The sequence below is a fragment of the Chlamydotis macqueenii genome, chromosome 5 (genome assembly GCF_036417535.1).
Source record: "Chlamydotis macqueenii isolate bChlMac1 chromosome 5, bChlMac1.mat, whole genome shotgun sequence".
NCBI classification, from domain to species: domain Eukaryota; kingdom Metazoa; phylum Chordata; class Aves; order Otidiformes; family Otididae; genus Chlamydotis; species Chlamydotis macqueenii.
In genome coordinates, this window is record NC_141560.1 from 60,499,368 (window position 1) to 60,526,972 (window position 27,605).

Below are 27,605 nucleotides of genomic sequence, written 5' to 3' on the forward strand. Positions count from 1 at the left end.
TTCCAAAATAGGCCACAGAGTTCTCCTTTGTGAGTTGTAATTACACTATTTAATTATTTATAATGCACCAGCAGTGTCTGATTTATTAGACCGTTGCTTGCTGAATATTTTATTTTATGTGCATTCTGAGTGAATAAAATTCCTCTTAAAACAAAGCAGAGTAAAAAGGCACTGTATATCAGAGTGGTGGTTAAAAAAATTTCATCTGTATATTATATAACAGATGTGAAATGTAACTTTCAGAAAATTCTCCTTTTTACAAAACAGATTAAAGGTCTTCCAGCTTCACATACAGGTTTGTCTCATACAGTCAGATCTCTCCTTTTTAGAATAGGCCCAGAATTTCAGATAAATTCTGTATAATGTCAAAGCAAGGCAGTCTTCCATCAAGGGTAAATACTTGCAAAGTCCAAGCTAAAGCGATAAACTGGTTTGAAAGTAGGACTTTTACATGACTGTTGTGAAAAAACAAGGCAGTTAGTAGACGCCAGCAAAGAACTGGCTGGACAGAAAGCTTTCCAGATATCTAAATGACAGCTTACAATTCCAAACACACCAAAGTGTCTCATCTTGCTTGTAAACCTTTCTTGTATAACGAAGTATTACAGTATATTCCATTTATTATAAACTCATGGAAAACTTGTTATGTTATTTCAGACTCAGATTATTAGGACTGTGCAGATACTTTCCAAGGTTATTTTTAAAGCAGTGACTGAGCAGTCACATTCTTTTGTAATTTCTATAGTTCCCACTTCCACTTCAGTATTTCAACAATCAGATTTATATTTGCATACTATATGTATTTTATTTTATAATAATACACTACAGGTCAATTATGCTCCCAGGTATCCTTTCAGAAAGGAGAATGTAATTTGACTGAAAAAAACAAGGATGATTCCCAACCTAAAACCAGTTCTAATGTCAGTGCAAGTAATTTTCAAAACATTTTGCCTTTTATATATGCATAGTTGCATCTTGTATGTACATATTCCAAACACCACAACTATCCAAGATGGAGTTTATAAAAAACAGGCCTAAACAAAGTTTCTCCTCCTTGTTCTCCTTCTCTTATACTTTCTGGAATGGCCTTGAGCAGTCCCCAAAACATCGAAAATTTGCTGCTTATATTTAGAGTAGGAAACAAACTTCTAGATTTACAAATTCTGGTTTAACTCAGTACTGAGAAAGACCAAATCATCTGTATCAAGAGCTCTTAACTTGGTTTAATTCAAATACAGGACTGAATACTCACATGCATGACTAATTTCTACATGCTTTTTGAAAAGTGGTGGATAAGAAAGATGATGCTTTTTGATCAGCTGACGTTATAAAACAGACAAATACTATTTTGTTTGTATCATTTCAATCGCTCAGTGGAATAATTTTTGCCCTTTTTGCATGATCACAATTTTGATCTACTGTTTTGTTTAAAATTTGAATCATTCTTCCTTTCTAGTAGAGAGTATCTGATAACATGATTCAATCATGTTTCTTTCACATTTGGCACAAACCTCCCCTCCAGCTTTCGGAGATTACTTTATTTAACCGTGTTTTTTTTGCTGTTGGAATATCAGTTACTTTTCGGTAAGTAAATGCATATGTGCCAAGCATATAATTAACTGAACTAATTAAAGATCAGGAAAGTGAGCAAGAACTAGGTCTAATATTGCTTGGATGCCACTAATGGGTACATTATAAATTGAAATATTTAATTTGGTACATTAGTTGTTTTGTTGTTGTGGTGGTTTAGCCCGGATCACCACACAGTTTCTTATTCACCCTCCCCCTCCCCAGGGGGACAGGGGAGAGAAATTGGGAAGAAAGGAAAACTCGTGGGTTGAGATAAAAACAGTTTACTAAAAATACTAAAAACTACAAAGCTAACAGGATATAAGGATATTAATATATACAAAATATAAAAAATGAACAATGTACAATTTCTCACCACCCAATGTCCGAATGACCGACGCAGCCTGTCCTGAGCAGCGATCACAGGAACAACACCGAGCAGCAAGCAAAGGGGGAGAGCAAGCTAGCAAGGTAGAGGGAATGATGCCAGCAAGCAAGAAAGAAGAAAAGAATGCCAAGGGTGCCCAAACGGATACCCGACAAGAATGTCCAAAAAGAAAAGGAAAGGAATACCCCCTCCCATGGGCAACCCCCACTTATATACTGAGCATGACATTCATGGCATGGAATACTCTCTTTGGCCAGTTTGGATCAATTATTCTGTCTGTCTTTCACCCAGCTTCCCGCATCTGCACGTTAACGAGACCTTAACAAGACTTGGAAAGCCAGACAGTGTCCTTGGTCTCATTAACAACAACTCGTATCATCAGAATGTTTTTATCAACATTCTTCACACACAAAATCCAAAACACACCGGCTACTGAGAAGAAAATTAACTCCATCCCTGCTGAAACCAGGACAGTTGTTGTCAATATCATAGTCAGTAATATGAATCTATTTTAAAAAATGAATTCAAAATCCATTAGCTTTTAAGGCACTGTTCAAATGAAAGCGGTACATTACAGCAACTGAAAAAATTTCAAGTAAGAATGAGAGACCATTTCCTAATTTTCATGAATATACATTCCAGTTTTCATCATCTCCCAGAGAAGATTTGTCTGTTATTAAAAATAAGTATTAATAATACAGATGTATATTTAGAGTTTTCTTTTATTCCATTTCTCAGTAGATGTTAATACGCAAGCAAATCTTTAAAACTTTCATTGCATTTCATTTTGTTAAAGTAGACTGACTGAGAAAGAACAGTCTGAATACCATATACACTGGAATAATAATGAGTTTATTACTGTCACCAAAAGAATAATCTCTAAAGTAGGGCTTAAAGCAAGTTGAAGGCATAACAGAAACATAGAATTGAAAAAAGAATAGAAAGAAATGTAATTAGTTGTAACTTTGGAGTGAAAGGAAAGGGATAACTTTGTATTGTATAATAAGATTAAAAAGATAAAAAGAAATATATTTTTACACAGTGCAAAATCTACCTGAGGGAACTGCTGCTTGCTACACAAAAGAAGTAAACCAAAACATAGATGGCTTCAGAAAGTATTGACATTTTACAATAGGCATCAGAACATCTAAAATCACTCTGGAGATACTTGCGCTACTTTCAATACAGGGTATAAAAGTATAATCCACCCACAAACTGGACTAGCAGAAAGACTCCTTCATGGGCCAGATGGCAAGTGTTTAACAAGGTGTTGACTGACATCACTGGGGTGCTCTAAATCCGGATGCAAAGTTTAATGCTTTAAGTTTTGCATGTGCTAATGGAAATGTACAACAACATCTGCTGTGGAAAATCTGCTATTTCATTGTTGTCAGCTTAGTGTTACTTCTGTTTCTCAAAGATACATGTGATCTGTTCACTATGAGAGCAGAGATGGGACATGAAACCAGACCCACTAGTCAAAACTGTTTGTAAAATAACTGATCATAGTAATTGCCTCTGCAAAATGTGAGAGGACTTGAAGTATTTTCTTGTGATGTTATTACAGATCTTGTGATAGTATTTTCTTAATGCTTCAATTACTATAGATGCATTTACTAACTTATGATCTCAGTTTGCCTTTAAAGGTTTCCAACTTGTTACAAAAGGAAAGCTCATTTAAATAGTCATGGTCACCTAGAAAAAGTGTCCTAGGTCCTTATGGATTTGTACTTCAGTGCTCATAGAAGCTTTTTCTTTGTTAAGGCATTTTTAAGGTCTCCTTTTTGTGTGAATTCTCTGGCCTTCATGAAATAAGAACTCACACTGCAAAGTTTTCTTCACTTGGGGCATACAGACCTACCTGTTTCCATGAAAGAAAACTGTAGAAACTCAGTTATCTTCGAGACCAATGTTCTTTCACTGTGGCTGAAAGCCAGCAATAGCACAAGAGGGAACTCTTCCAGGGTCTTGCATCCCATAGTTAGAAGAGAGATTAAATCAAATGTGGTCGCAAGACCCATTTGCCAAGCTGAGAAGAGGAACCCAAGAAGCCATAGGATACCTGCGTCCAGCAGGCAGGGCACAATTATGACAGTTAAGCCACAATTAAGCCACTAAGATGCCCAAACTACCAGGCAAACTCCATTATTGGAAGCAAGCAAGTCTGGGCAAGTTCAGGGAAGTGGCTAAGAGAAGAACATGGGCAACACGAGAAAGGAAGCAGGACTAACAGATCTGTAATCAACGGGTGTACTGAATGGCAAGCAGCAACAGGTGTCTTTTACTCATACATCATGTGGGCAGGGCAACCGTGAGTCAGACTTATGTAGTTTCCTGTGTGGCAGATAGCTTGTCTGGGTGTAGCCTTGCAGCAGCTGATGAAGACAGTCAGTTACTGTGGGAGAAACACGCACATGCAGCATAAGCCTTTTTTCCAAGCTAAGAAACAATGTCTATTTTTAAAAGAGTTTTATTATTTAAAAAAAAAATAAAAAATCAACTATTTTAAATTCTTTTGGATGGCTGAGTCATTTTCAAATGCTTTGGATCAGTACGCATATCATGTAACAGCTGTGGCCATAACTCTTTGCTTTTTTACAAGTACATGAAGGTGATAGTGTTGATACTAGTATAAGAGTTAAAATATCTGGTTTTGTTTACAACTCAGACTTTGCAAACTTCTTTGTTACTCAAAGTTTGTATGGTGACCTGCTTTCTTTTCAATTCCATTTCTTCACCAGTTGTGTGAAGTAAAGGAATTTCTGAATCCAAAAAGTCCTGGGGTTTATAAATGGATCATTTCTTTATCAAGTTGGGAGGACAAAAGGGGGACAGCACACTTGCTACAGAACTACTTGATCCTTCATACATTTCGGGAAATCTACCTTTACTGTGCTTGTCTTTTTACACAAAGGACCTTGTTTTCAGTCACTATATTCTCAGTGCTTCCCTGCACTGTAAAAATACTTCTATATTTAAACGTCTTCAGATTAGACTACAGGTATTGTAACCCAAACGTACCGCAAGCGTCCTGAAACCTTTCAGCTTTAGGGCCTAGAACCTCTCAAAATAAGGTCAAATTATTTTACATATTTACATATCAAGATCCTCATTCCTGCTGAGGCATGCTTGTTTTGACCTTCTTGGGCTCTTTACCCGGTAATTTTTTTTTAATTTTATTTTTTAATATAGGAGAGCACCTGAACACTGAAGGACGGGCCCTGTTGAAAACACTTCTGATAGGCGTATATCGTCAGCAAACTTACTTATCGGTTACTTTGCACCAGCCTCACGACGTTCTGGTCTCGAACTAAAGTTTTCTACATTAAAGCGCTTTTGGAGGAGAAGTTTTGAAAGAAACACTTGCAAGGCGGCACTCACAAGGCGCTCCGCGCTGGCCACCCGTCCGCTAAGGCGAGATCAGGCGGGCTGAGGTGGGCCGGGGCCGGGCCGGGTCAGCGCTCCGCGCTCCGGGTAGCTCTCTTCCCCGCCGGCGAGGCGCCATGTGACAGCGCGACTTCTGTCTCGGAGCCTCCGAAGGGGAAGGGGCCGTTGCGGCGCGGGGGCGGAAGGCTTCCCTTGGATGCCCAGGCTCCCACTGAGGCCACAGCCCCGAGGGAGAGGTGCCGCTCGTGCTCCGTCACTCCCGTCGCCACAGGTACAGCCGCGGGACGAGCGGCACCGGACAGTGCCCGGAGCCGCTGCCTCCTCCCGACAGACACAACCTCCGCCAGGAGGGTTGAAGACAGAAGTCTCCTCAGAGAGGTACGGACAGGGCGCGCGTTCCTCCTCGCCCCGCCCCGTCAGGGCGACCGTTAACGGTCCCCTGCGCCGAGGTTGGGCAGGGCAGCCTTCTCTCTACCCGCCGGACTCGCGGGACAGGGAATCGGCGGTCACCCCTGGAGCTGGCTTTTAGCCCGGCCCCGCGCCCGCCTTCCGCCTGCCCCCCGCCCCACCACCTGCTCCGGACCCCCACCAGGCCGCCTCTCCGGCCGCCGCCCAGGAGGCAGTTGGCCGCCCCTGTGAGGCCAGGGGCGCGGCAAGCGGGCTCCTCCGCCCGGGGGCTGCGGCGGCCATAAAGGGCCGGGGAAGGGGCGGTGCAGCACTGCGGTACCGGGGCGGGTGGGCGGCCGGCCGGTTGGTCGGTCGGCCGGCCGTCCGGAGGGTGAATGCGGCAGAGGGGACAGGTGGCGGGAGCAGCTCCTTTCTCCGCTGGCAGCTTCTGACAGAGTCTTTCCAGCTGGCGGGAGCGCCAGTGCCGGGGCCTGCCCCGGCCCTGCCCCAGCATGGCTTTCCCCGGGGCGCTAGGTAAGTCCCGAGGCAGGAGGCAGCGCTGTGCCACGCTGGCCCGGGGCGATGGTGACCTTGTCCGCTACCTCGGCGGGGACGAGTCGTGGACGGCCGTGTCCAGGGCTCCTGTGGGGGGAGCGCCGGCGGGCTGGGCCCCGCGCCCGGCCCGGCTCCACCTGCTCGCGGCGGCAAGATGCGGCTCCCTGCGCTCCGGCTGCCCGTCCGTGGGGGTTCGGAGGCGGCGGTTATTTATGTTTTAATGGCGTGTACTCGTTACGTATATTAAATTCCTGATCAATAGTTGCTTTTTAAATAATCATTCCATCTTTTTTTTTTTTTTATGGAGCAGGTTTCAGGAGAAATACAATTCTCCCCCCCCCCCCCCCCAAAGGTGAAGAACCAAATAATACCCAAAGCAGCCTTTCTGTGAGAGATATTTGGGAAAGGAGCATTTGCTTGTTGCTGGATGGCATTCATACCCCCTCTCCATCCCATGAGGGTTTCTGGTTGTCGCTCTCCCAGTAGCTCACCTTGAGTAAAGGACAGCACTTCTATAGAAGGATACTGGATACAAGATCCTCATCCCTCTTTCAGTTCGGAATGGCACAGCTTGCATGAGTGTTCCATGAGGTGCCTCATGACTATTTTAGGTTTATTAAGCTAATTTCAGTGACATAAGCTAGCAGTAATGTGGATGAACATACCTTTCAGAATGTTTTGTGCTGTAGATCAGGTTGTGTAAGAAAGGAAAAAAAAAACCCCTTTGGTCTCAGTAAAGGATCATATTTGTATCCACACATTCTGACCCTTCACTATTTTATTATTATGATTTAAAATACTGTATTTCTCATGCAATGTATTTCGTACTGCATTTCTGTTTCTGATTGCAGTTCTCTAAGAAAAAGTTCATTTATATTAGGAGAATGCTTAGCCACAACGATAAACATAGAACTGTTTTCCTGTCCTAATCAGCTAGTACTGAAAATATTTTTAATTGCTGATTTAGCAGCAGAAGAAACATTTTCATTCCACATTTTACTAGTATTGCTGGCACTCTTAGTGCCAGTCTGGTAACTATAAAGACTGTTCTTGCCTGTCCGAAGTGGCCCAAAAGGCCCTTGTTTCTGGCAACTGTATGTGTGGCAGTTACTGTTGTGGACAGCTGTGTTCATTGAGGTCAGTGGAAAAACTCCCATGACTTCACTGAGGTTTGAAATTGAGAACCAAATCTAAGTTTGGATGACATCGTAGTGCATTGTCACTGAATCATTCAGCTAAATGTGTATGTATTTTTATGTTTGTTTTGTAGTTATACTTGATTTTGTGAAGACTTAATACTAATTGCAAAACAAATACTCTCCAGGCAGAAAAACTGCATAGCATCAGATCCACAGTTCTTTAAAACCCGTGATGTTTTTCTGCTGAGCTGCGAATTGGTTCTTACAAAATAAGAGTGCAAAATAATACCATTATCATCTACAGATGATCACTAAATTGACATGTTATGGTCCAATTATTTCTCTTGTCACCTTTTCATACTATATCTGCTTTTAGAATAAAAGTGAAAGTTCTCAAAGCAACTGTGAAAACAGGTGGATATTAATTAGACTCTTTTAGGCCAAAAACAACAGGATCACGTATCAAAAGTATCACATATCAACATGTGAAACTTGCAGCATGCCTACAGAAATACTGTAATGGGAGCCCTGATAAGTTGTGCCTGGATGGTTAAAAACTGCCATGCTTCATGCTGACTTTCAGCATATATAATTATTTAAATGAACACCACCTTACAAAATATGTTTGCATCTTTGTAACCAAAAAGGATTCTGAAATGCCAGTTTTGGACTCAGACTTCACATTCTGGCAGTACTTCGATCCATTTCAGCCTGGAGAAGAGAAGGCTCCGGGGAGACTTTATAGCAGTCTTCCAGTACCTCAAGGGGGCCTACAAGAAAGATGGGGAAAGGCTGTTCAGTAGGGCCTGTTGCGATAGGACAAGAAGTAATGGTTTTAAAATAGAGGGGGATAGATTTAGATTAGATATTAGGAAAACATTTTTTACAATGTGCGTTATAGAACACTGGAACAGGTTGCCCAGAGAGGTGGTGGAAGCCCCATCCCTGGAAACGTTCAAGGCCAGGCTGGATGAGGCTCTGAGCAACCTGATCTCGTTGGGGATGTCCCTGCTCCTTGCAGGCGGGTTGGGCTAGATGACCTTTGAAGGTCCCTTCCAACCCTAACCATTCTATGGTTCTATGATTTGTTGTGACACGTTCATTGCTATTTTTAACTTACGTAATAAGAATTTAATCTTATTTGTTACAATTTCATCATACTGAATCATACTGAAGGCATTTAGAAAGCTGTATAGTACATAATAAATAACACTGGTCAGTAGCTTACAAGCACTGTAACTTTTTTTTTTTTTCCTCTCCAGAATGCTACCAGATAGGTTAAAATGCATGTTTTGGATTGTATGAGAACGAAATATTAAAAAAGCCTTGAAATGACAGAAGAAACACTAAAGATATTTTCAGTAGTGCTGCTGTAACAAAATGGATATATTTTGTGATGAAAGGTTACTTAAATAGACATTCAAAATATAAACCAGATTTTTTTAGAAAAATAATATTTAAATGCCAAGTAGAAGCTGAAGTCCATATCCTATCTGCTTACCACATACAATTCAAAAGCAGGATATGAACTACTGGAAACAAATGGAAAAAAAAAAAGTCACCGTGTTAACTACACCATATTTGCTCCTATTTTGCAACCATTTTATTTGTGGAAAGGATGAGGTGAGGTAGAACAGTGTAACCTTCTTTTCTAACTTGGTTATGGCTCTAAAATTGATTTGAAGTCACTGAGCAGGGAAGAAGGCAGGCAACTGAGTGAAGGTGATTTCCAAGTTCAATGCAAGTACATACAGCTAAATATAAATTGTGTTGCAAATAATAGTCTATCTGATTATGCAAGAAAGTGGAATCTACTGGCAAATCTGTACATACATATCTTAGGAATTTTCATGAGTATACCAAGAAGTTCCTAATTCACAAATTGGCATGGCTTCACAAGTAAAGATGCTTAATGGATACCTGTGGTTCTTGTGTGCTGTATACCAGTTTAAGTTCTGTGTACTTTATTCTGCTTTTGCTCTAAGGTCTTAATTTTGACAGATGTACCACAGGAAAAAAAACCCAGTCTCTCATCTATCTTTATTCTACTTGGAGCTATAACTTTGTCAACTGTCTTCTTTATTAGCTGAGATGCCCAGACAGTTTCCAAAGCTGAACATCTCTGAGGTTGATGAGCATGTGCGACTTCTAGCAGAGAAGGTATTTGCTAAAGTCCTCCAAGAAGAAGACAGCAAAGATGCCTTGTCGTTGTTCACTGTGCCTGAAGACTGCCCTATTGGGCAGAAAGAGGCCAAGGAAAGGGAACTGCAGAAGGAACTCGCAGAACAACAGTCTGTGGAAACAGCTAAAAGGTTTGTTCAGTAGTTGCTTTCTTAGTGAAAAATAGTTTTTTAAATTAGTTTGAGTAAGTATTGAAATATCTGGCAAATAACATTCTGCCTTTTATTACTTCAGGAGAAAGGTTAACAGCAGGTACCAAGGGCACCTACGTGATGTCTTTCTGTGCTATGCAGAAGGTTGGGCCCTAGGGAGCTTGGATTGGTGAGGTGGTCTCAGCTGCATTTCCAGCAATAGCTTAAGTATTGCTTATGCAAGTTTAACAAACAGCATAGCTGGGTAAAAGTGAACACAACTCTAAGACTTTTTAATGTAAAAAGAGTCAGAAAAAGAAACACTAGAATAAAGCAGGGTGGAAAGTTTAATTCCGAGAAATGGCAAATTTTAACACAGAGAAAATTACAGTGGTGTGATACTTCTTTTAGTCTCTGTAAAAATAGAAGAAAGCAAAGATTTGATATTTAACATCGAGGGAGAAGGTGAAAAGTGGTATTAGCATAATGAGATTATTCATAGGTTTCTTTAACTCAGAGATAAAATCTAACCACTATCAGCCTTAAAAGTGCACATTTTGAGTTTTGTTAAAAAATATATATAATACCTTTGGTTTGCCTATGAATCTAATAAAGCCAAACTTGATTTTGTTTATGATTTTCCCTCTCCTGTGAGAGAGGTAGCCTTACCCTGATAACAGGCTCTTCCAGTATCTTAACTTCAGTGGACCGGCTAGACTATTTCCTAGAGTCCTGTGAGCTCACCACATGGCTTGGATGTGTACAGACTCATCAAAAAGCAGGCAAACAAGGAAGCCTTTGAAAGTGATAGCTAAACACATGTACCTGGTTAGCTGCAGACAATCAGTTGGGCAATGCTTGGCATCATGTTTGTGGAACAGAAGGGAGAAGAGTTAATTTAGTTAAAGTAAGGTATGACATGCTGATGATACAGGCTGAGACTTGGTTTTGAATTGTGCAAGTGGGTTTCTCAGTTGCCATATGTCATAGATATAAACAAGCACAGAAAGGAAAACTAGATGTTTTTGTTCGAACAACTATTTGGTATATCTTTTCTCTCTCTCTTTATTTCAATAAGTTTCACTTTTATTTGGGAAATTGTCTTATAGAAATATGTTCTGTCCAGCTGTACCTCAAGTTTTGCACAAGTTTAGCTGTGGGAAGTGGGATATGTATGTTGTTTACATGTGGGAACAGAACAAGTATTCATCCCTATTCTACAGGACTGAAGTGTACTTCATGGATAGTTAACTTGAGTAAAACTTCCTGTTGTTTTCAGTTGCAGTTGATCCAGCACTGCCTTTCAGGAATTTCATACTGATTTCAAAGGTGGCTACAAGTACTTAAGAGAGGATGGAATGTGGTCATAGGGTATTAATTGTACCAGCACTGCATGCTCTGATTCCTCAGAATGTCACAGAAGTAATATGCAACTTCCAGAGAGTATTCCAGTATTCCTTTTTATTTCTTGGTTGTTCTTACTAACACTTTAGATTTTGGCATCTAGTTTATAAAATGAGGGAGTGTTTCCACAGTGCAAAAGAAAGTGATCACAGGTAGTGTACAACATTGTATTTATGTATTATATGAATATTTAAAATATATTTAAAAACATTTAAAAGGAGTAAGGAAAATTAATTAATCTTATAGAGATATTCCAAAATTTCATTTGAGGTATTACAGTTACTTCACTGAAAAATACAGACTAAAGTATACATATATCACCATTTTGGTGAGAAAGGGCGAAAGTTTTTTTTTAAATCTATGGGGGTTAGCCATTTAGTGCCCTGAGGGGAGGAATGGACTTGTGTATCAAAACCATGCTATATTATTACTCTGATAAGGAACATTAGCCTTTTTCTCAAGTCTCATCAAACACTGTCTAAGGAATAACTATGTGGTCATCCTTTTTCTTACAAGTTTAACTGAATGACTGTATATGAAATTTTGATGCATAGTCTTGTCTGACAACTAGATGAGTTTTTAAATCCTGCATGTTTTGGGAAGAATGAAAAGTATGTAATGGCATGATAACTTGTAACAACTTACCGTATGTAACATGCACTTGTTTCTGTCTGATACTTTGTAAATTCTGATGCTACCGATATCTAAGAATCTAGTCCTACCAAAGTAAGCGCAGTGATCACATCTTTCTTCTGTGCAGCAACTTGCTGAAACTGAATCTCTAAGAAGTGAAACAAGAAAAACCTTAGGGCATCTTACAGTGATTGTAAATAAATTATGGCATATTGTATTCGTGTGGAAGGTAAGTGCAATTGTGTGTAGCATGTATTGTGTGAAACGTCAATAGAAAAACTAAAAGCACAAATATTTCATGACCAGTATTTTTCCTGTGGTATGAGAGATTTCATTTGTAAAATTTCTTAGGCATGATTTCTTTGCTGTTACCAGTTTTCCAGTGTATTTAATATTTTATACCATGGCTTATTTTATGCTTTATACCATGGATTCCTAGGAAGAAAAGTTTCAAGATGATTCGATCCCAGTCTTTGTCATTACAAATTCCATCTCAGGAATGGAAAGCACCATCGTCCAACCCTGTTCTGTCTCCTGCAACGCCAGTTCTTCCAAGTGCTTTTCTGCCAGTCCAAGTGCCATATGATGTACCAGAATTTCAGAGAGTTTCAATTAGTGGGGACTACTGTGCAGGGGTAAGAAACCATGGTTTTTTTTCCCCCAAATCACAAGCAGCTAATGTATATAAAGTGTGAAGTGCCAGTATATTATGGCTCTCTGCAAGAAACTGTAAATTGGTTTGTGAACACATTGATTTGTAAAACAGTTAAAGTCAAGGTCAGGTCGTTCTATACTTTTTATCATAAAAAATAAATTGAATAGATAAAAACATAATCAGATATTAAATACATGGGTAATATGTGGTAGGAGAAAATATTGTGTGTTTGTTTTGTGCGTTATATTTGGACTCTCACTTCTGTTAATGGTTTCCTGAGACACTGGGTAAGATGCCACATACACTTAGATTTCTAGAAATTCAGTGTCCTTGTTGCTGATGTGGATGCAGTTTGTTGCTAAAACTGCTGGTTTACTTTTGTCAGTATTTATCCAGGCTTTCCTTTCAGGTTACAGTTGATGATTATGAACAAGCTGCCAAGAGCCTGGTGAAAGCTCTTCTCATTCGAGAAAAGTATTCACGTCTTGCCTACCATCGCTTCCCCAGAACAACATCTCAGTACTTGTGTAGCATGCAAGATGAAAAATGGAAGATTGAAGATGAGGTGTATCCAGGTGAATATCCTTGTTCTTTTTAAAATATAGAATTAAACCCATGCACTACTATTACAGCAGGTAAGTTGGATTTTTGTGATGATGTCTTCTGAGTGTCTTTGCCTCTGTAACTTATTCTGTTAGTAAGTGGTGGAGAATCACTGATAGACCTGTTATAAGTCCTGTATCTAATCTGAAACTTTGAAGCTGTCAAAAGCTAAAAAAACCCATACTAGGTTCTTAATTTTTTTGTCAAGTCAGATGGTAAGTAGTACACTTGTGTTCCTCCAGGAAAAAGATATATTGGTATAGTTTAAAGTGAAAAGTCATTCCTCCTGACCTTGGCATGCTGAAATAAAAGAGATTATGAGCTCATCTACACTGTAAATTGAAGCATGATACAGGCATGCCAGTTAGGAAGCCCTGAGTCAGTAACTTCACAGGCATGGTACACTTACCAGATCACGACTGATATCTGTATAGTCATATTTGTTCGACATTCTGCCTGAGTTAATAAACTCTGATCTTTCAACAAGGCTTATTAGGTTGAACATATTCTTCGCTATATATGTCACAAGTGATATTAGTTACTTAAGTGGGCTGTGTCTTGAAAACTTTGTAAACAGTTTAATGCATAAGCAGTTTTTGGATTACCCTGTGAGGAGCAATCTTTAGTCTGTACAGATGTGCCACTATAGATGTGTCCATATTGTTGGCACTATATTCTCACCCATAAAATGACATTTTAAATGAATTACCCTCTAGCTTAGTGGTTAAAAGAGGGTGAATTAACATTTTCAAGCATTTGTTATATGGAAAGAGTGTAAAGAGGACAGCAGACTAATATTCAAGACAGGAAAGATATTTTGGAACAACTGCCAGGGAGATATTTTCAAGCTATTATTAGGTTAATAACTTTTTTACAGGAGCTCTTTTATCGAGTTCAATCCCTGTTTTGCCCATTACCGCTCCCAATTAAACTCAATCCTTATCTCAAATTCCTCATGCCCCACGTTGGGTGCCAAAATAACTGTCATAGTTCAGCCCCAATTGGGACCAGACTATGCAGTCTCTCTCTCACTCCCCCCACCCTCCGAGAGAATAGGGGGAAATGATATAAGAAAAACGGCTCAAGGTTTGAAATCAGGACGGGGAGAAATTCTTAAAGTTACCGTCACAGGCAAAACAGACTTGACTTAGGGAAAAATACTCATTTATTTCTAAAACTAGCAGGAGAATGAGACAGAGAACAAGATAACCTCCCCCACCCCTCCCTCTTCCTGGGCTTAACATTATCTCTACCACCTTCCCCGCCACGAGTGGCACAGGGAGGAAGAGGGAACGGGGGTCACAGTCAGTTCATCACGCGTTGTTTCATACTGCTACTTTGTCGTCAGGGGAAGAACTCCTCACATTCCTCCCCTGCTCCATCGTGGGGTCCCTCCCACGGGCCACAGTCCTTTGTGAAACTGCTCTGGCATGGGTCATCTCTTCCATGGGGTGCAGTCCCTCCAGAACATCTGCCCCAGCAGGCCCTCCACAGGCCACAGCCTCCTTCAGGCCTCCACCTGCCCCAGTGTGGGGTCCTCCACGGACTGCAGGTGGATCTCTGCCCCTCCATGGGCTGCAGGGGGACAACCTGCTTCACCATGGTCATCACCACAGGCTGCAGGGGAATCTTGGCCAGGATCCACATTACTCCTCCCCCTCCTTCTGAACTGACCTTGGCATCTGCAGCTATTCCTCACAAAAGGCAAGCAGATGCCTCTCAGGATCCTTTTTACATCTTATTCACTTCTCATCTCCTCTCCACTTCTTGCAGCTGGGCTGGGCTGAGTTGGGCCCAGGTGGCTGCCCGGCAGGAGGCCAGAGGGTGAGGCCTGCAAGGCCCAAGAGGCTTGCACCTCCCCCTCTCTGCCCCTGCTCAGCTGCTTCACATCTTCTTCTCCTTCTCTTTTTTTTCCTGTTTTTCCCTTCTTAAATATGTTATCGCAGAGGCATTATCATGGGACATTCTGCTACCAAGTGGCTCTGCCTTGGCCAGCAGCAGGTCCGCCCTAGGCCCGGCCAAGTCCACTGAACAAAAGAGGAGCAACTTCTAGCAGTTTCCTACAGAAGCTACCACCTTAGCCCCCCGTCCCGGCCCCTCCCCCCCCCCCCCCCCCCCCCCAAAACAAGAACAGAATGGTATCAGTTTATAACATACATTCATATGCTATAGGTGAATACAAGGACTGGATAATTACTTTTCTGTCATGGCTTAACTAAAGAGGTAAAAGAAGAAATCTTAGTGATAAGACTGAGTCCAAGAATGTAGTTCAGTTGACATAAATGTAGTCGAGATTCTTACTAATGCTACTAGCATAAAATAAGTTACCGTAAAAGAAGTGATGAACATTCACTGGCATGAGTGATAATGTTTGAGTGTTCGCATAAGCTGAATCTCCCAGAAGTAGCTGTGTTTACCTGATTCTTGGGAGAAAAAAAAAAAAAAGTGATTTTTTTTTTTTTTTAAAGGAATTACAAAACTATTGAACAAATCCCAACTGTGCTTCTGGTACTTCCTGATTTTGATCATGATCAGAAGGCCAATGGGAAAACTAGAGTTGTGTTGCACTGTCTCTGGCTTCTGCACTTCTTTGTTCTATTCAAGAGCAAGTAAACATAAAAATAAGGAATTTTATTAAAAAAAAACCAAAACAAAACAACAAACCACCAAAAAAACCAACTAACCAACCAACGCACAAAACCAAAACACAAACAAAAAACCCAACAAAACAGAAAAAACCCCCCTCCAATCGAAACACAACAAAACCAACCAAACTCCCGAAAAACCTGCAAACCGACCACTGCTTGTCAAAGTGAGAAGCACTGAGTTTTAAATATGAGTGAAGTATACTCATTAATGGTTAAGAGAAAGAGGAGAGTCCTGGTGTATATATGCACTTGTTTAGCTCATTGGATTATGAGAAGGGCAGAGGTGAAGAAGTAAGGCGCACAGCCTGTTCTTTTCTGACTGATGTTTCAGTATGAGAACAGATGCATTACTGTGTGCTTAAATACAAATTTCCAAAATTACTACATTGAGTCAGAAGGTGAAAAAATAATGAAGATGGGTGTGAAGTCAACAACTGTTTTGTTGTTCAAAAATCTCAACTGTACTTTCAACCATCCTAATTAAAATACTTCTGGAAACTTACTTTGAAACTTGTGCTACCATACATCAATAAAGAATAGTATTAAATCTATTTATACATTGGTTCTAACAATGTATAATACTTGAGTTAAGGTAGGCACTTATCTTAGAGAGGGACTGCAATTAAAGCCTGTCAGAATAAAGCTGTGTTGTTACTACAAATCTTTTATAGTAACTGAAAATGTTATTTTAATGAAAGTATTAAGATCTGTTAGAAGTTAAACATTATAGAAGCAGAAAGTCCTTTCTGTAATTATTTTGCCTTTCGTGTAAGTTATTTCTTCTAAATGTAAAGTAAATTTATTTTCAGATTTCCATTCACCCCCAGAAGAAAATGAAGATCCCTACAATCTTGATGATGCTCCGGACAACTTGGATTATGTTATCAAGATAAAAGGTGGCATTCCCTTTGTTTATGATAACAAAGAAATGATGGAACAAAATGAGCCTCGGAGTCTGCCATATCCTGACCTGGAGACCTATACCCTTGACCTGAGCCATGTTCTTGCTCTAATTGCAGATGGTCCAACGTATGTTTCTCTTTTTTCTTTCCTTTTTTTGTCCGTTCAGGCTGCTGGTTACCTTTAGTTTAATACTTCTCACTTTTGTGATATTTAATTCTTCAGTGTACTCATTCTACAATAATGTTTTGGTTTTGCCCTTCTCAAGCATTAATGCATCACAGAAAAACTCAAAAGTAAAAAAAACCCCACTCCACATATGGCTATATTTAATTTCTTTAGTTTCTTTGCATCAACCATGGCAAAATGAGAAGCCGTTAACAGAAAAGCAAGAAATTGGCCAAATGTTCCCAATCAAGTCAAGTCTGACCTAAGGTTCTTGAGGTATGGGAACTGAAACTTGAACCTCACCTTTTTTATTTTGTTTTGACTTAGGCTGAATTTGAGGTTCCTTCATGTCTGTTCTGCTCTCACTGCATGAAGAGAAACCCTGCATATGTGGAGCGTACAGAACAGCTCAGCAACGTAAATACTCGGTCTGATTTGTTCCAGATGTGAATTAACTGCTTCTGTGCTGCGAAACTGATCCATGCATGCACACAAAAAAAAAAATAGGTCTGAGATTTTCCAGAACCATCAAACTCTTGGGAAATCTCTAAAAAAAACCAGAAATAGAACAACTCTAGTACAGTCACTGACACACTCAGGACAAAGCAAGAAGTTATGTGTGCATCCAGTGTTTAAGTTTGCTTTCCAGCTGAGGACTGGAAGCATCAAGGTTTCTCATGGCCTCAAGACTAGTAAAGGAAAAGAATCCACCCTTGGATGGAACAAAGCAGGAGCCTGGACTGTTCTTCAGAACAACTTGCCCTGCCTGCCAGCACTACATTCCTAGTTCTTCTGCCTTTGAGTACCACATCACTTAAAATGTGACAAGTTAGTCACACCTGATGCACTTTCCCCTTTGAGTCTGTGTCTGACACCTGCAGCATAATTTGTCTGCCTCACGCATTGACAGTGGCAAAGCAGGTGTGCTGAACAGAACTATCCCATTCTCCAAGCACTTTTTCAAGAGCAAAATCCTATGCTTCCACCAGCATTACAGCACTCCAGCTCCAAATCAAAGCTAGCTTGAGTTACAGTATGCAATGCATTTCCATTTTCAGTGCATTACATTCCAAGAGACAGATACTGAGAAGATTAAAGGGTAAGGAGTAAAAACTCAAAACAAAAATCATACTGAAGACCCTTCTTTTTGCAACTTTTGTTAATAGTCTTTCTCAGAAAACCGTAAGTAAGCATGGCCTTGGTAGGCCATGTTAGAACACTCAGCACCTTTGTGAATGTGGGAGCAGTCATCTGCTTCTTCCACTTCTTCAGACTAAGCTTTTGCGGACTGATTTATACTCCCTGATAAATACACACAAACCAAAAGGAAAAAGTCTTTTCAGTAATCCTGTTGCATAAGCTCTTCATAGGGTATTGTTTCGTTGTTTGCAGTAAGTGCTTTCCTGTAATTTATGTCTATCACACATGGAGCTGCTTGGAGATCAAGAACCCATTGTTCTTTCATCTTTGCTGTTCTTAAACTGTGAAATCTCACCCCTACTCCTCAGTCTTCTGGTCTCTTGGATAATAGTATAACCCAAGACTTCCTGCAGCAGGCAAATGAGTCTTGATCAGTATCAGATAGAGTGACACTGTGTTTGAACTGGACTTTCAAATCGGTTATGGGATTTGTGTTCCAGTGAGGAGAGACTGTTAACAATAAAACAGAAAAAAAGAGGACTGACTATTATATTAATAGTGCAAAAATATTGTAGATTCAATAAGAAGTGTCAGATGGTGAAGAGAAAAACCGTGTCATTGGTTAAAAATAGAATGAGAAACGTAACAGAAGATGAAAGTGAAGACAGAGGAGTAGGCAAGCAGGGAAAAAAAAAACATTTTTCTAAGAAGAGCACAAGAAATTATTTTGTAAAAATATTTCTACACAATATATGTGTTTTTAAGGCATCAAAAAAGAAAGTATATTGGATATTTTCTTGGCTTCTTATATTCTCATTGAAAAAGCAAATAAACTTGGAAGATTTTTTTTTTATTATTTCCATAGTGAGTAAGTCTGGATTACAGGTTATTATAGGTTTTATGCTTTCTCTAGTCATCATTATGAAAAGAACTGCAGTTTCTGCACAGATACAGTGATAACAATACTTGGACAACTTAAAGGACATAACATGGTTATGCAGAGTTCTGTTTGAGATTTCACTAATAACTTTGGTCTGAAATCATATGGATATTGACATTTATTTGGTAACCATTAGGTAAGAAGAATGGATTTGTCTTGGCCCTCATTAAAAAAAAAAACTGTGAAAACTTCCAAGTTCTTTCTGAACTTGAAATACATATCATTTTAGGATACAGTTAAATTTTGTGTTTTCTTTTACAGAAAAACATATTGTCATCGGAGGCTTAACTTTTTAGAATCTAAATTTAGTTTACATGAGATGTTAAACGAAATGTCAGAATTTAAAGAACTGAAGAGTAATCCCCATCGAGACTTTTATAATGTGAGAAAGGTAAGTGTGAAAAGGATTAAAGGCATGACATTGGTTTTAGTAGAAGTTCCAGCAATTTTGCTTTTCTTGTGTGAGGTGTAGATGATATCCACAAAGTGTGTGTGCATGCCGCTCAATTGAATTACATTATTTCAAGAAATTTTTTTTTTTTCCTACATGGAAACACTCCAGGAAAATTAATGTAATTGAATTGATATATTTACTTGAATGTAAGTGGGTTAAATAGATTATGTTAAAAAAGGGGCTTAATTGTATGTAGATTGCTTCAAAGGAATGAAACAGAGGTAATCACATGGAATGAAACAGAGTTAATTAAATGAAGCTTACTTGGATTATGAATAAAAAATCCACATGGAGGTTTAATTTAGTGAAATTAATTCACTTAAACATAGTCTGCATTTTTATGCTTTCATGTAGGTAAGTCGTACTAGACTGTAGTAGGAAGAGCTGTATAGATTTTGGATTTAATTTCATATTGAAAATATGTGCTTAAATACATGTCGAAGAAGAAAAACTGCCCACAGAAACTTAACTAAGGTTTTAAGCTGCCATCAGTATCTGGTAAAAAATGTCTGTGGAGTATTATGTAGAAAGATTGTTATTTGAATTATATTCTTCGCTGCCTCTGAGACATAATTAGGAAACAGGTAGGAGAATCAAGGAGTTGATTTCATTTCCTGACATACTGACACCCAAGGGAGCTGATCTCTTCAAAGCATGGAAGCAATAGTGTTACACTGCTTTGTTTGCTTCCTGTTCCTAATGTTAAGAGGAAGTTACTGGAGAGATAATGCTTCAGTTTGATAGGTGAGATTTCTTCACAAATAGTTGCCGGTGTTTTAAATCACTTAGGGTCCGTTTTGCACTGTTTTTATAGGCAGGTGGAAGAGGTAGTGCTTATTTTGTAACTTGAGGATTTAGATTAATACTTGAATCCTTCTTGTTATGTTTTTGTTTGCTAGTACATCAAAAAGTCCTTTTGGCTTTTCCCTGTAGTGTCCAGTGTGCTGGCTACTGACTACTACTGTTGTGGTAATAAACTGTCAAATACAAAATCTGCTAAACAGAAGTGTTTGATGAATGTACCCTTGTCTATCACAAAGCTAGAAGCAGATGGGTTGTTAGGTAAATTCAAAGAAATTTCACACTTTTATCTGATAAGCGTATGGATGGGAGGATCGGTTAGCTAATTCACTCAAGCAGGACTCAAGTGGTAGAGACTCAACTCCTAACTTGACAGTTTTCTTGCATAACCCTGGACAAGATATTTACTCCATGCTACATGCAGATAAAACACTTCTCTAGCTGACAGAGATGTTAATAATAAAACATATGGTGACTGAGAGGTGTGAAGGAAAGATGTGGATCAGGTAATTGCCTAGACAATCAATTTGATTACTGAGAAGCTATATTTAACAGAATTGGACTTGCTAAGTTCAGCTTTTGATTTAAGAGCAAATGTTCAATGTCTCTGGGCATATCTTAAGTATTTTCTAATTGTCTACTATTAAATAAGCCAACCTACAAAGGGATTCATGTTGTTCAAAAACACAAAGTGTGCATCACTTCCCCTTTGGCAATATCCACATTCAAGAGAGCAGGAACACATCTGCTCGTCTGTCAGAGACTATACCTACTGCTAGCTGTTGCTTTAAACATTCTTGCTGCATGGACTTAATCTTGCTTAAAGTAGGTTTTTTTTTTTTTTTTATGAAGCAAGCTTACAAGTAGTATTTTTATGGAAAGTAAACTGCATTGTAGATAGACTTCCTGTAAGCTCCAAAATAATCTTGTTTTCCCTGTGTCTTGCTAACTGAAGTAATATTCGGGTCTGTAACTTCCCCGAAGTACTTTCTCCCTAATAACAGTATCCGCAGTGAAACTTATAGTATGAAATAGACACTTCTAGGACCATATTTTCAGCATATCTCTCTGTTAGTCAATCCTAAATAGTGTGTACTGCTCATAAGGAGATAAAAAACTAAGATTCACCTCTGAAAAAAGCTGTTAGTGAAGTCCTCTGTTGCATCCCTCAGATACTAGTGTGGATATCCTGGTACAATCTCTTTTGCTTTTATAAAATAGCCAAAGTAAGTGATGGAAATGCCAAAATTAAAACAGTTAGTAGCAAGATCAATCAGTGAACATGTATTATTGCATTTAGAAAGGTACAGTAGAAAGCTGGCCAGCATTATTTGCTGGCATGACAATTAAAGGTTACTGGGTTTTTTCCTTTCTCCCTGCCCTCTTGCCCCCCTTTTTTTTCCACTGATTTAATAGGAGTTCTCCTCCTGTGAGCTTATCTATTTAATAAACCCCAAGATAAGTCTTGTATTAAATAAGGGAATTGTATATATATATCTTGCGTATTGGACTTTACCATAATGTAACCAAAGATATGTTTTGCACTGATCAACCTGGAACTGGAAAATTGTCCTTTAATAACCAGACAAATGTTTCTCTAGACAGACAAGAATCTACAGGTGGTAAGACAGTGTGGCTGGTTCTACTTGGTTCCACATAGGAGATGGACAACAATCTGTGTAGGCGAGCACTAACTTTAGAAAAGACTCTTGAGTCTGCCATCAGCAGGGCTCTCCCGCGTTCTGCAGCTCATGCACAGCAAAGTGCTATCAACACAGATTCTCCACATAACTCCTGGGTGCTTGCGTTAAGGATGAAATTAAGTACTAAGAGTTTAGCTCTACAGCACACAAGCTCAGAACTTCATTTTAGCCTTTGTATACTAGGGTGTCTTGCCTTCCAAAGCACGTCCGTGAGATTTTTTGAGCGGGGCTTCCAATAGACCAGTGTGCCCAACAGCCTCAGATAATTCAGGGCCGATAGTTCATGTTTTTAGCTGAAATACACCTTCAAAGTAAAGGACCTACACCTGAATATTATTTTACTTTTATTAAAATGTTGCTAATTGCAGGAGGCATTTACTGTGCTTTCTTGAGCGGTTCTTGTTATTAGGAAGTTTGGTTTGTCTCTATGGTTCTTTCTAGGGGACAGGTTGTTGCCCTTTTTTTTTTAAAAAAAAAAAAGATTAAGCAGAAATATTTTTTACCTAATGTGTTTAAATGTAGGTGTGGCACTTAAGGACATGGTTTAGTGGTGGACTTGACAGTGTTGAGTTTATGGCTGGACTTTATGATCTTAGTGGTCTTTATGAACATAAATTATTCTGATTCTATATATTTGCTACCTTTATGAAGTGTACCTATGTACTCTATTGGCAGGTGTCCTTCACTGCAAATAGCTTTGATATAGTTTTCTGAAGATGAAAAAATGACAGCCTAAAGCTCCTTCCATATTCTTTCTCTCTTTAGCCATTATTTCAGTGTCTTAGCAAACGAAGCCTAAGGATATGTCATAGCAGTGACTTTAACACATCGTATTCTTCTGCCTACAGACTCACTAGCTCAGATGCCAAGTCTCATGTGGCATCAGAGCTTTGGCTCAGGCCAGGGCAACTGCATGGAAGAATGCAGTTTGTAGTGTGGCTTACACAGCCCTGCTGAATTCTGTGATGCAATAGCTGGTTGCTATCATGACATACCATTTGGTCTAGATTGTTGCAACTCATGTTTTAAGTTTTTTTAAATATTGGTTAGACAAAAAGGAAGTAAGTTTTAGCTTTTGTTTGTGACCATAGGGTTGAAATACTACTTCTTACTTCTAAGAAAGGAAGTGATAGTGGGTTTATGTACTTCTAAATTCTATAGATCTCACAAAATACAGAATGAAATTAACAGATACCTGCTTTTTAAAGGTATGATTAAAAGCCTTGTGAGTGAACACTGGATCTATACCTTAACTTCCCTGAACTTTGATTCATTCTGAGGTTGCTTCTTTTTTTTTCCCCTCCACCATTAGCTATTTACTGACCTTGATGAAATTCAGTTTCATCATATAAACCAAAAGTGATAGTGAATGGGAAGACTTACAGCTTAGCATCAGATTCAAAGGACAGGAATGCTTCTGTGCACCTCTGTTAGCATTACATGTAATGGTGCTTTACCACTGTTAATTGGCAGTAAAGCTGTATTTTGTGCTTTCAAAGCACTGTGCATACTACTTCTCCCCTCCTATATTGCAGAGATGGTGAGGTAATTTCTTGTGTCTACCCTTAGACTTGCAGGTGAGCACAAAATGATGACACGAAAAGCCATCAGTCATTATAATGCAAAAATTCTGTAGAGACCATTAAGAAAGCTTTTCCTCTATACTTTCTTTTAGTAATTAAAAGAACATATAAATAAATTTATTAAATAAATTTATTTCTCTTCACAACAGTGTATTTTTGTATTCATGAATACAAACATAATAAGGCTTGATTCTGTGCATTTTGCAATGAGTACAGCCAAAAAAGAAGCTGGAGACATAGAGATTTGCATCTCCTGTCTCTTGTGGTTTCTAGCTTGCTCTGGATGGCATAAGTATGAGTTAGACAAGCTCCTGAGGGGCTCTGCCCAGCTCTAGGGACTATTTTGGCTGCCAGAAGCATTACTCTGCTACCCTAGGGCAGAATATTTTGTCTCTTTTGCCTCTACTGCCTGTTACAGAGCTGCAAGGAAAGAATCAAAGTTATTGTATAAAGCTATTGCATCCTATCTGAAGAGCAAATGCAGTATGAATATATTGATGAGCAGGGAATCTAGCAGTGGGGTGTGGAATGACTTCCCTTCAATCCAGCATTGAAGTAAAGGCTGCAGAGGATTCAGTGTCAAGTTCATGAAGCCCATAGCTGTTGGGGTAGAAGTATTTACGAGTGCATGTGTTTAGAAAATCAGGTAGTTTGCAAGCTGTGGATACTACTAATCAAAGGGCTGTGCTTGGCATTTGTTGTTGCCGTCTTTATCAGTTATCACTGTGAATCTAGAGCATATGCCTAATTCAGTGCATCACTCTATTTCTGATATGCACAGATAAGCATCCATAAAATAGATCCAAGATGGATATTTTGTGGAGATTTGAGATACAGTGGAAGGAAAGAGAAGCAATGCAGGAAGATCAGGGAGGCAGAGTGGTTTAGGGAAGTTGGTGCTGGTGACATGTGATTTGGAGGACAATGGGAACTCCTTCAAGCTCTAAGTTGTACACAGACGTAACCATCTTGACTGAGAAGTACAAGCATTTAATCCACAAAGCCTGCAGACATAATGGTGTTAGTTGTGAAGTCAATAAGGAAAGGAAGGGGCTAGCTTGAACTGACAAGGTGCAGAGGAAAACAAAGCTGGTTTCGTTACAGGGAGAATTGCTGAGTGAAGGGAATTCTACCATCCTTCAGTTGCAAGAAAATTATATCCACCATTGCTTGAATGAGATCATGGAATTAAAAGAATTAAGGAAATTTTTGTGTTAACCATTGTTTTCATTTGTTAAAAAGGTGAGTTCACTGAAGGTATATTATGTGTTCCAAGTTAGGCTTCTGTCAGTTGTCATTATGTTTCTTCTTTTCATTGAAGATTAATGTGACTTGAGTAGAAGGTTTTCTCCTGAGGGGAAGGGAGAATAAGAACTACAACAGGAAATTTGGCTAAGGGCATGCAGCAGAGGTTTTTTTCCACTTAGGGGAAATTGGGCTGGAGTAGCATTGTAACAAATTTGGAAATGCAAGCACAATTTTTGCAAATAGAAGCAAATAGATAAATAGATCTTGTGGTAGGGGCTTGTTACTCATGGCCCCGAAAAGCCTCAGTTTACTTCATTTATTGTATGAAGAACAGAATAATAACAGCTTAAAATGGGACTATTTTTTTCTTTTTTTTTGGGAGGAGGGAGGAGGCAAAGGGGGCATTAATCACCCTTATATGAACTGAATCTGTTCAAATTATTTTAGTAGATGCCTTTCATAATAAATAACAATGAAAATAGTAACAATTTATTACCATGATAATATTTCAAATAAAAATAATAATTAAAAAATCCCTAACCAAATCAGATCATATAAGCTATGTCTAAAGATTCTTTGTTTAGATGCTTTATTTATATAGGATTTCACCTTGAATTGTGAAAATGCACAAAAGCATGCACACTAATTATGTGCTAGGGTAGGTCAAAGCTCAAGTCATTAAAACCTTCCAAAAAGTTGCATTGCTTCTAAAAACCAATAAAGAAAAAAGCTATGTGATATTCTGTAGGACTTTTGTTGTTACTAAAGTTTCTGCTTACCTAAAGGTCAAAATATACCAGGTAGTTAAAAAAGGTAGTCAAAGTACTGCATATTCTCTGGAAAAAGCGTGAAAGAGACTCCAGGAAAATCTTTTTACTCTTGGGAAATAAATATATTTAGGGAGAGGGGGAAGGGGAAAAAAAAAAAGAAAATCTTGATTCTCAGGGAACAAACCTGACATGGTTAGCTCAGCTATAGATCTGTGTGTGATATGCTAGTGGGGACTAGAGAAGATTTCACAGAAGTATACTGAATTGCAGAGGCAAAACTTGAGAGAATTTTTTTTTTAAAGGGAAGCAGGATTTCTAAAAGAAATTAAGTTACTGCTGTGTCATGTGACCCTTGCCTACAAGCAAACAAAAGAAACAAAATGTCTCCTTGAGTTCTGTGCTTGCCCTCCTAACAGTAGTGAATTCATGTTGATTAAATAAAGAAGTGGTTTGGTTTGGTTTGTTTTTTTTTGAGACTCATTAATTCTGGTAGCTGAGCCACCACTGGAACTAGTGTATTCTGAAATTCAATAAACTACACTTATTCAGGTTCCTTATGCCTGGTATTCTATACTTATGACTTGCTTTTCCTGAATGTTTAAAGCTCATAGGACATCTATTAATTGTTATTTCAGTCTCCTGTGTAAGTTGAGCAAGCCTAGTAGTTTGTAGTATTTCACTGGCCCAGGAAGTTTATAGTAAACAATATTTGTTTCTAAAACAGAAGCATATATTAACCTAAGTAAGCATATATATAATTCACTTGGGCTCAAACATCTATACAAGTACTCTGAGGAGTGTAATAATACGTTAAGCAGACCTATTTTTACTATTTTAGACACAGCATTGTTTACTGTGCATTAGTAATATACTTCATGTTGTGTACTTCAAGACAGTAATATGTTTCTTGCTTTTTCATTTAGCTTTCAAGTCTCTAGCATATTTGAACTAGGCAGTAATTAACCATTGAATGTTAATGTTTAGGATTCAGTTTATATCCTGGTCTTTAGTTATGCTGTTAACATTCACATGGAGATAGATTTAATCTTAAAAGCTGCAGTAACTTCTGTATATAAACTGCAAATTAAATGACTACATGTGGTAAGTTAAACAGTGTCATTTCTGGGGACTGTATGTCATAGCATAAGCTGAGATTTACGTTGCAGGAGTATGGCTGTCACTTTTTTTCAGGTGCTCTGTGATCTGTTTCCTACTTATCCTTAAAAGCAGATCAGGATGTCAACTGCTTCTGTTAATGGAATCTGAAAGCTGCAGACATAGTCACTATGCAAAGTGGAACACACTGGTCTCAGGCTGTACATGTCCATGTGTGCAGTTTCCTGGACAGAAGAGTCCTGGATGAATCTCCTTGCAGAGATGTAGGTTCAGTGACTCCTTATAGCTGGCTTACCTGATAATTCCTTCTAGTGTGACTTCCTGTATACAGGCTACATGGCTGTTGTTGGCAATGTGTCCCTGGGAATGCTAGTTACTTGCATTTTAAAAAGCACAGTGCAGTGGGTTCAAACTGTTCCAATGTAGTAAGTATCTTAAGGAACTTGTATCAGCATCCAGCCTTCAGATCCGTGTTATATCATTGCTTGTGAGATTGAAAAGCCCCTTCTCTGCCTTATGGTCTCTTTTGGTTGTACAAATACATGTATACAGTTGATCAAATTAACTCTCAAATTGCACTTTGAAATCCAAATAAGTTTCATTTTGACAACCACATGGCAGATTTGCTTTTGTGACATTTCTTGGGAATACTTGTCAGTATTTTGTTTTTTTTAAAACCTTTAAATGTAGACAGCAAAACTGGGTGCATTCTGACAGCTGTTGTGCAGAAGCAAGATTATTTTTTATTTCTGCTTTGAAGCTCCTTTCTTACTCTATATGAGGAATTAGAGCAGCCCTTTCCACTACAGTTTCACATAAGACTTCATAGTAAAGTGTTACTTATAATGATTCCAAACCACCCCCTACCAATATTTAGGACAGTACTGTGTTGTGCTTTTTAGACTTATTATCTGAACCATCCTGTTCCTGTTATATATAATCTTGAAACTTGTATTACAAACTGATTATCTTTCTTCCTAGTCCTTCTGCAGAACCATTCTGCCAGTTGGTGTTCTAAGACTCGTGTCCCGTACCAGGCAGTCGGTGCACAAGGCAAATGTTAGAACTAGTGAAAGTTGGCGATTGCTTCTGACCATGTCCT

At 39.0% G+C, this 27,605-nt stretch overlaps 1 protein-coding gene across 6 annotated transcripts in view; it reads left to right on the forward strand.

Annotated features, from left to right (window-relative positions):
• The first annotated feature begins 5,584 nt into the window (after window positions 1-5,584).
• The window catches only part of AMPD3 (adenosine monophosphate deaminase 3), a 38,043-nt gene continuing 16,022 nt past the window's right edge, over window positions 5,585-27,605 (forward strand). For 5 of the 6 annotated variants that reach the window (XR_015258620.1, XR_015258621.1, XM_086748182.1 and 2 more), the window contains exons 1-6: window positions 6,158-6,265; window positions 9,512-9,737; window positions 12,214-12,409; window positions 12,839-13,004; window positions 16,490-16,709; window positions 19,090-19,219. Coding sequence is in view for 4 of the 6 variants with exons in the window: in XM_086748182.1 (XP_086604308.1) it covers window positions 6,244-6,265; window positions 9,512-9,737; window positions 12,214-12,409; window positions 12,839-13,004; window positions 16,490-16,709; window positions 19,090-19,219 (960 nt within the window). In the remaining 2 variants the exon portion in view is untranslated. Of the gene's footprint in view, window positions 5,723-6,157; window positions 6,266-9,511; window positions 9,738-12,213; window positions 12,410-12,838; window positions 13,005-16,489; window positions 16,710-19,089; window positions 19,220-27,605 lie in introns of those variants that run through there. The other variant, XM_086748183.1, reaches the window with a different exon arrangement.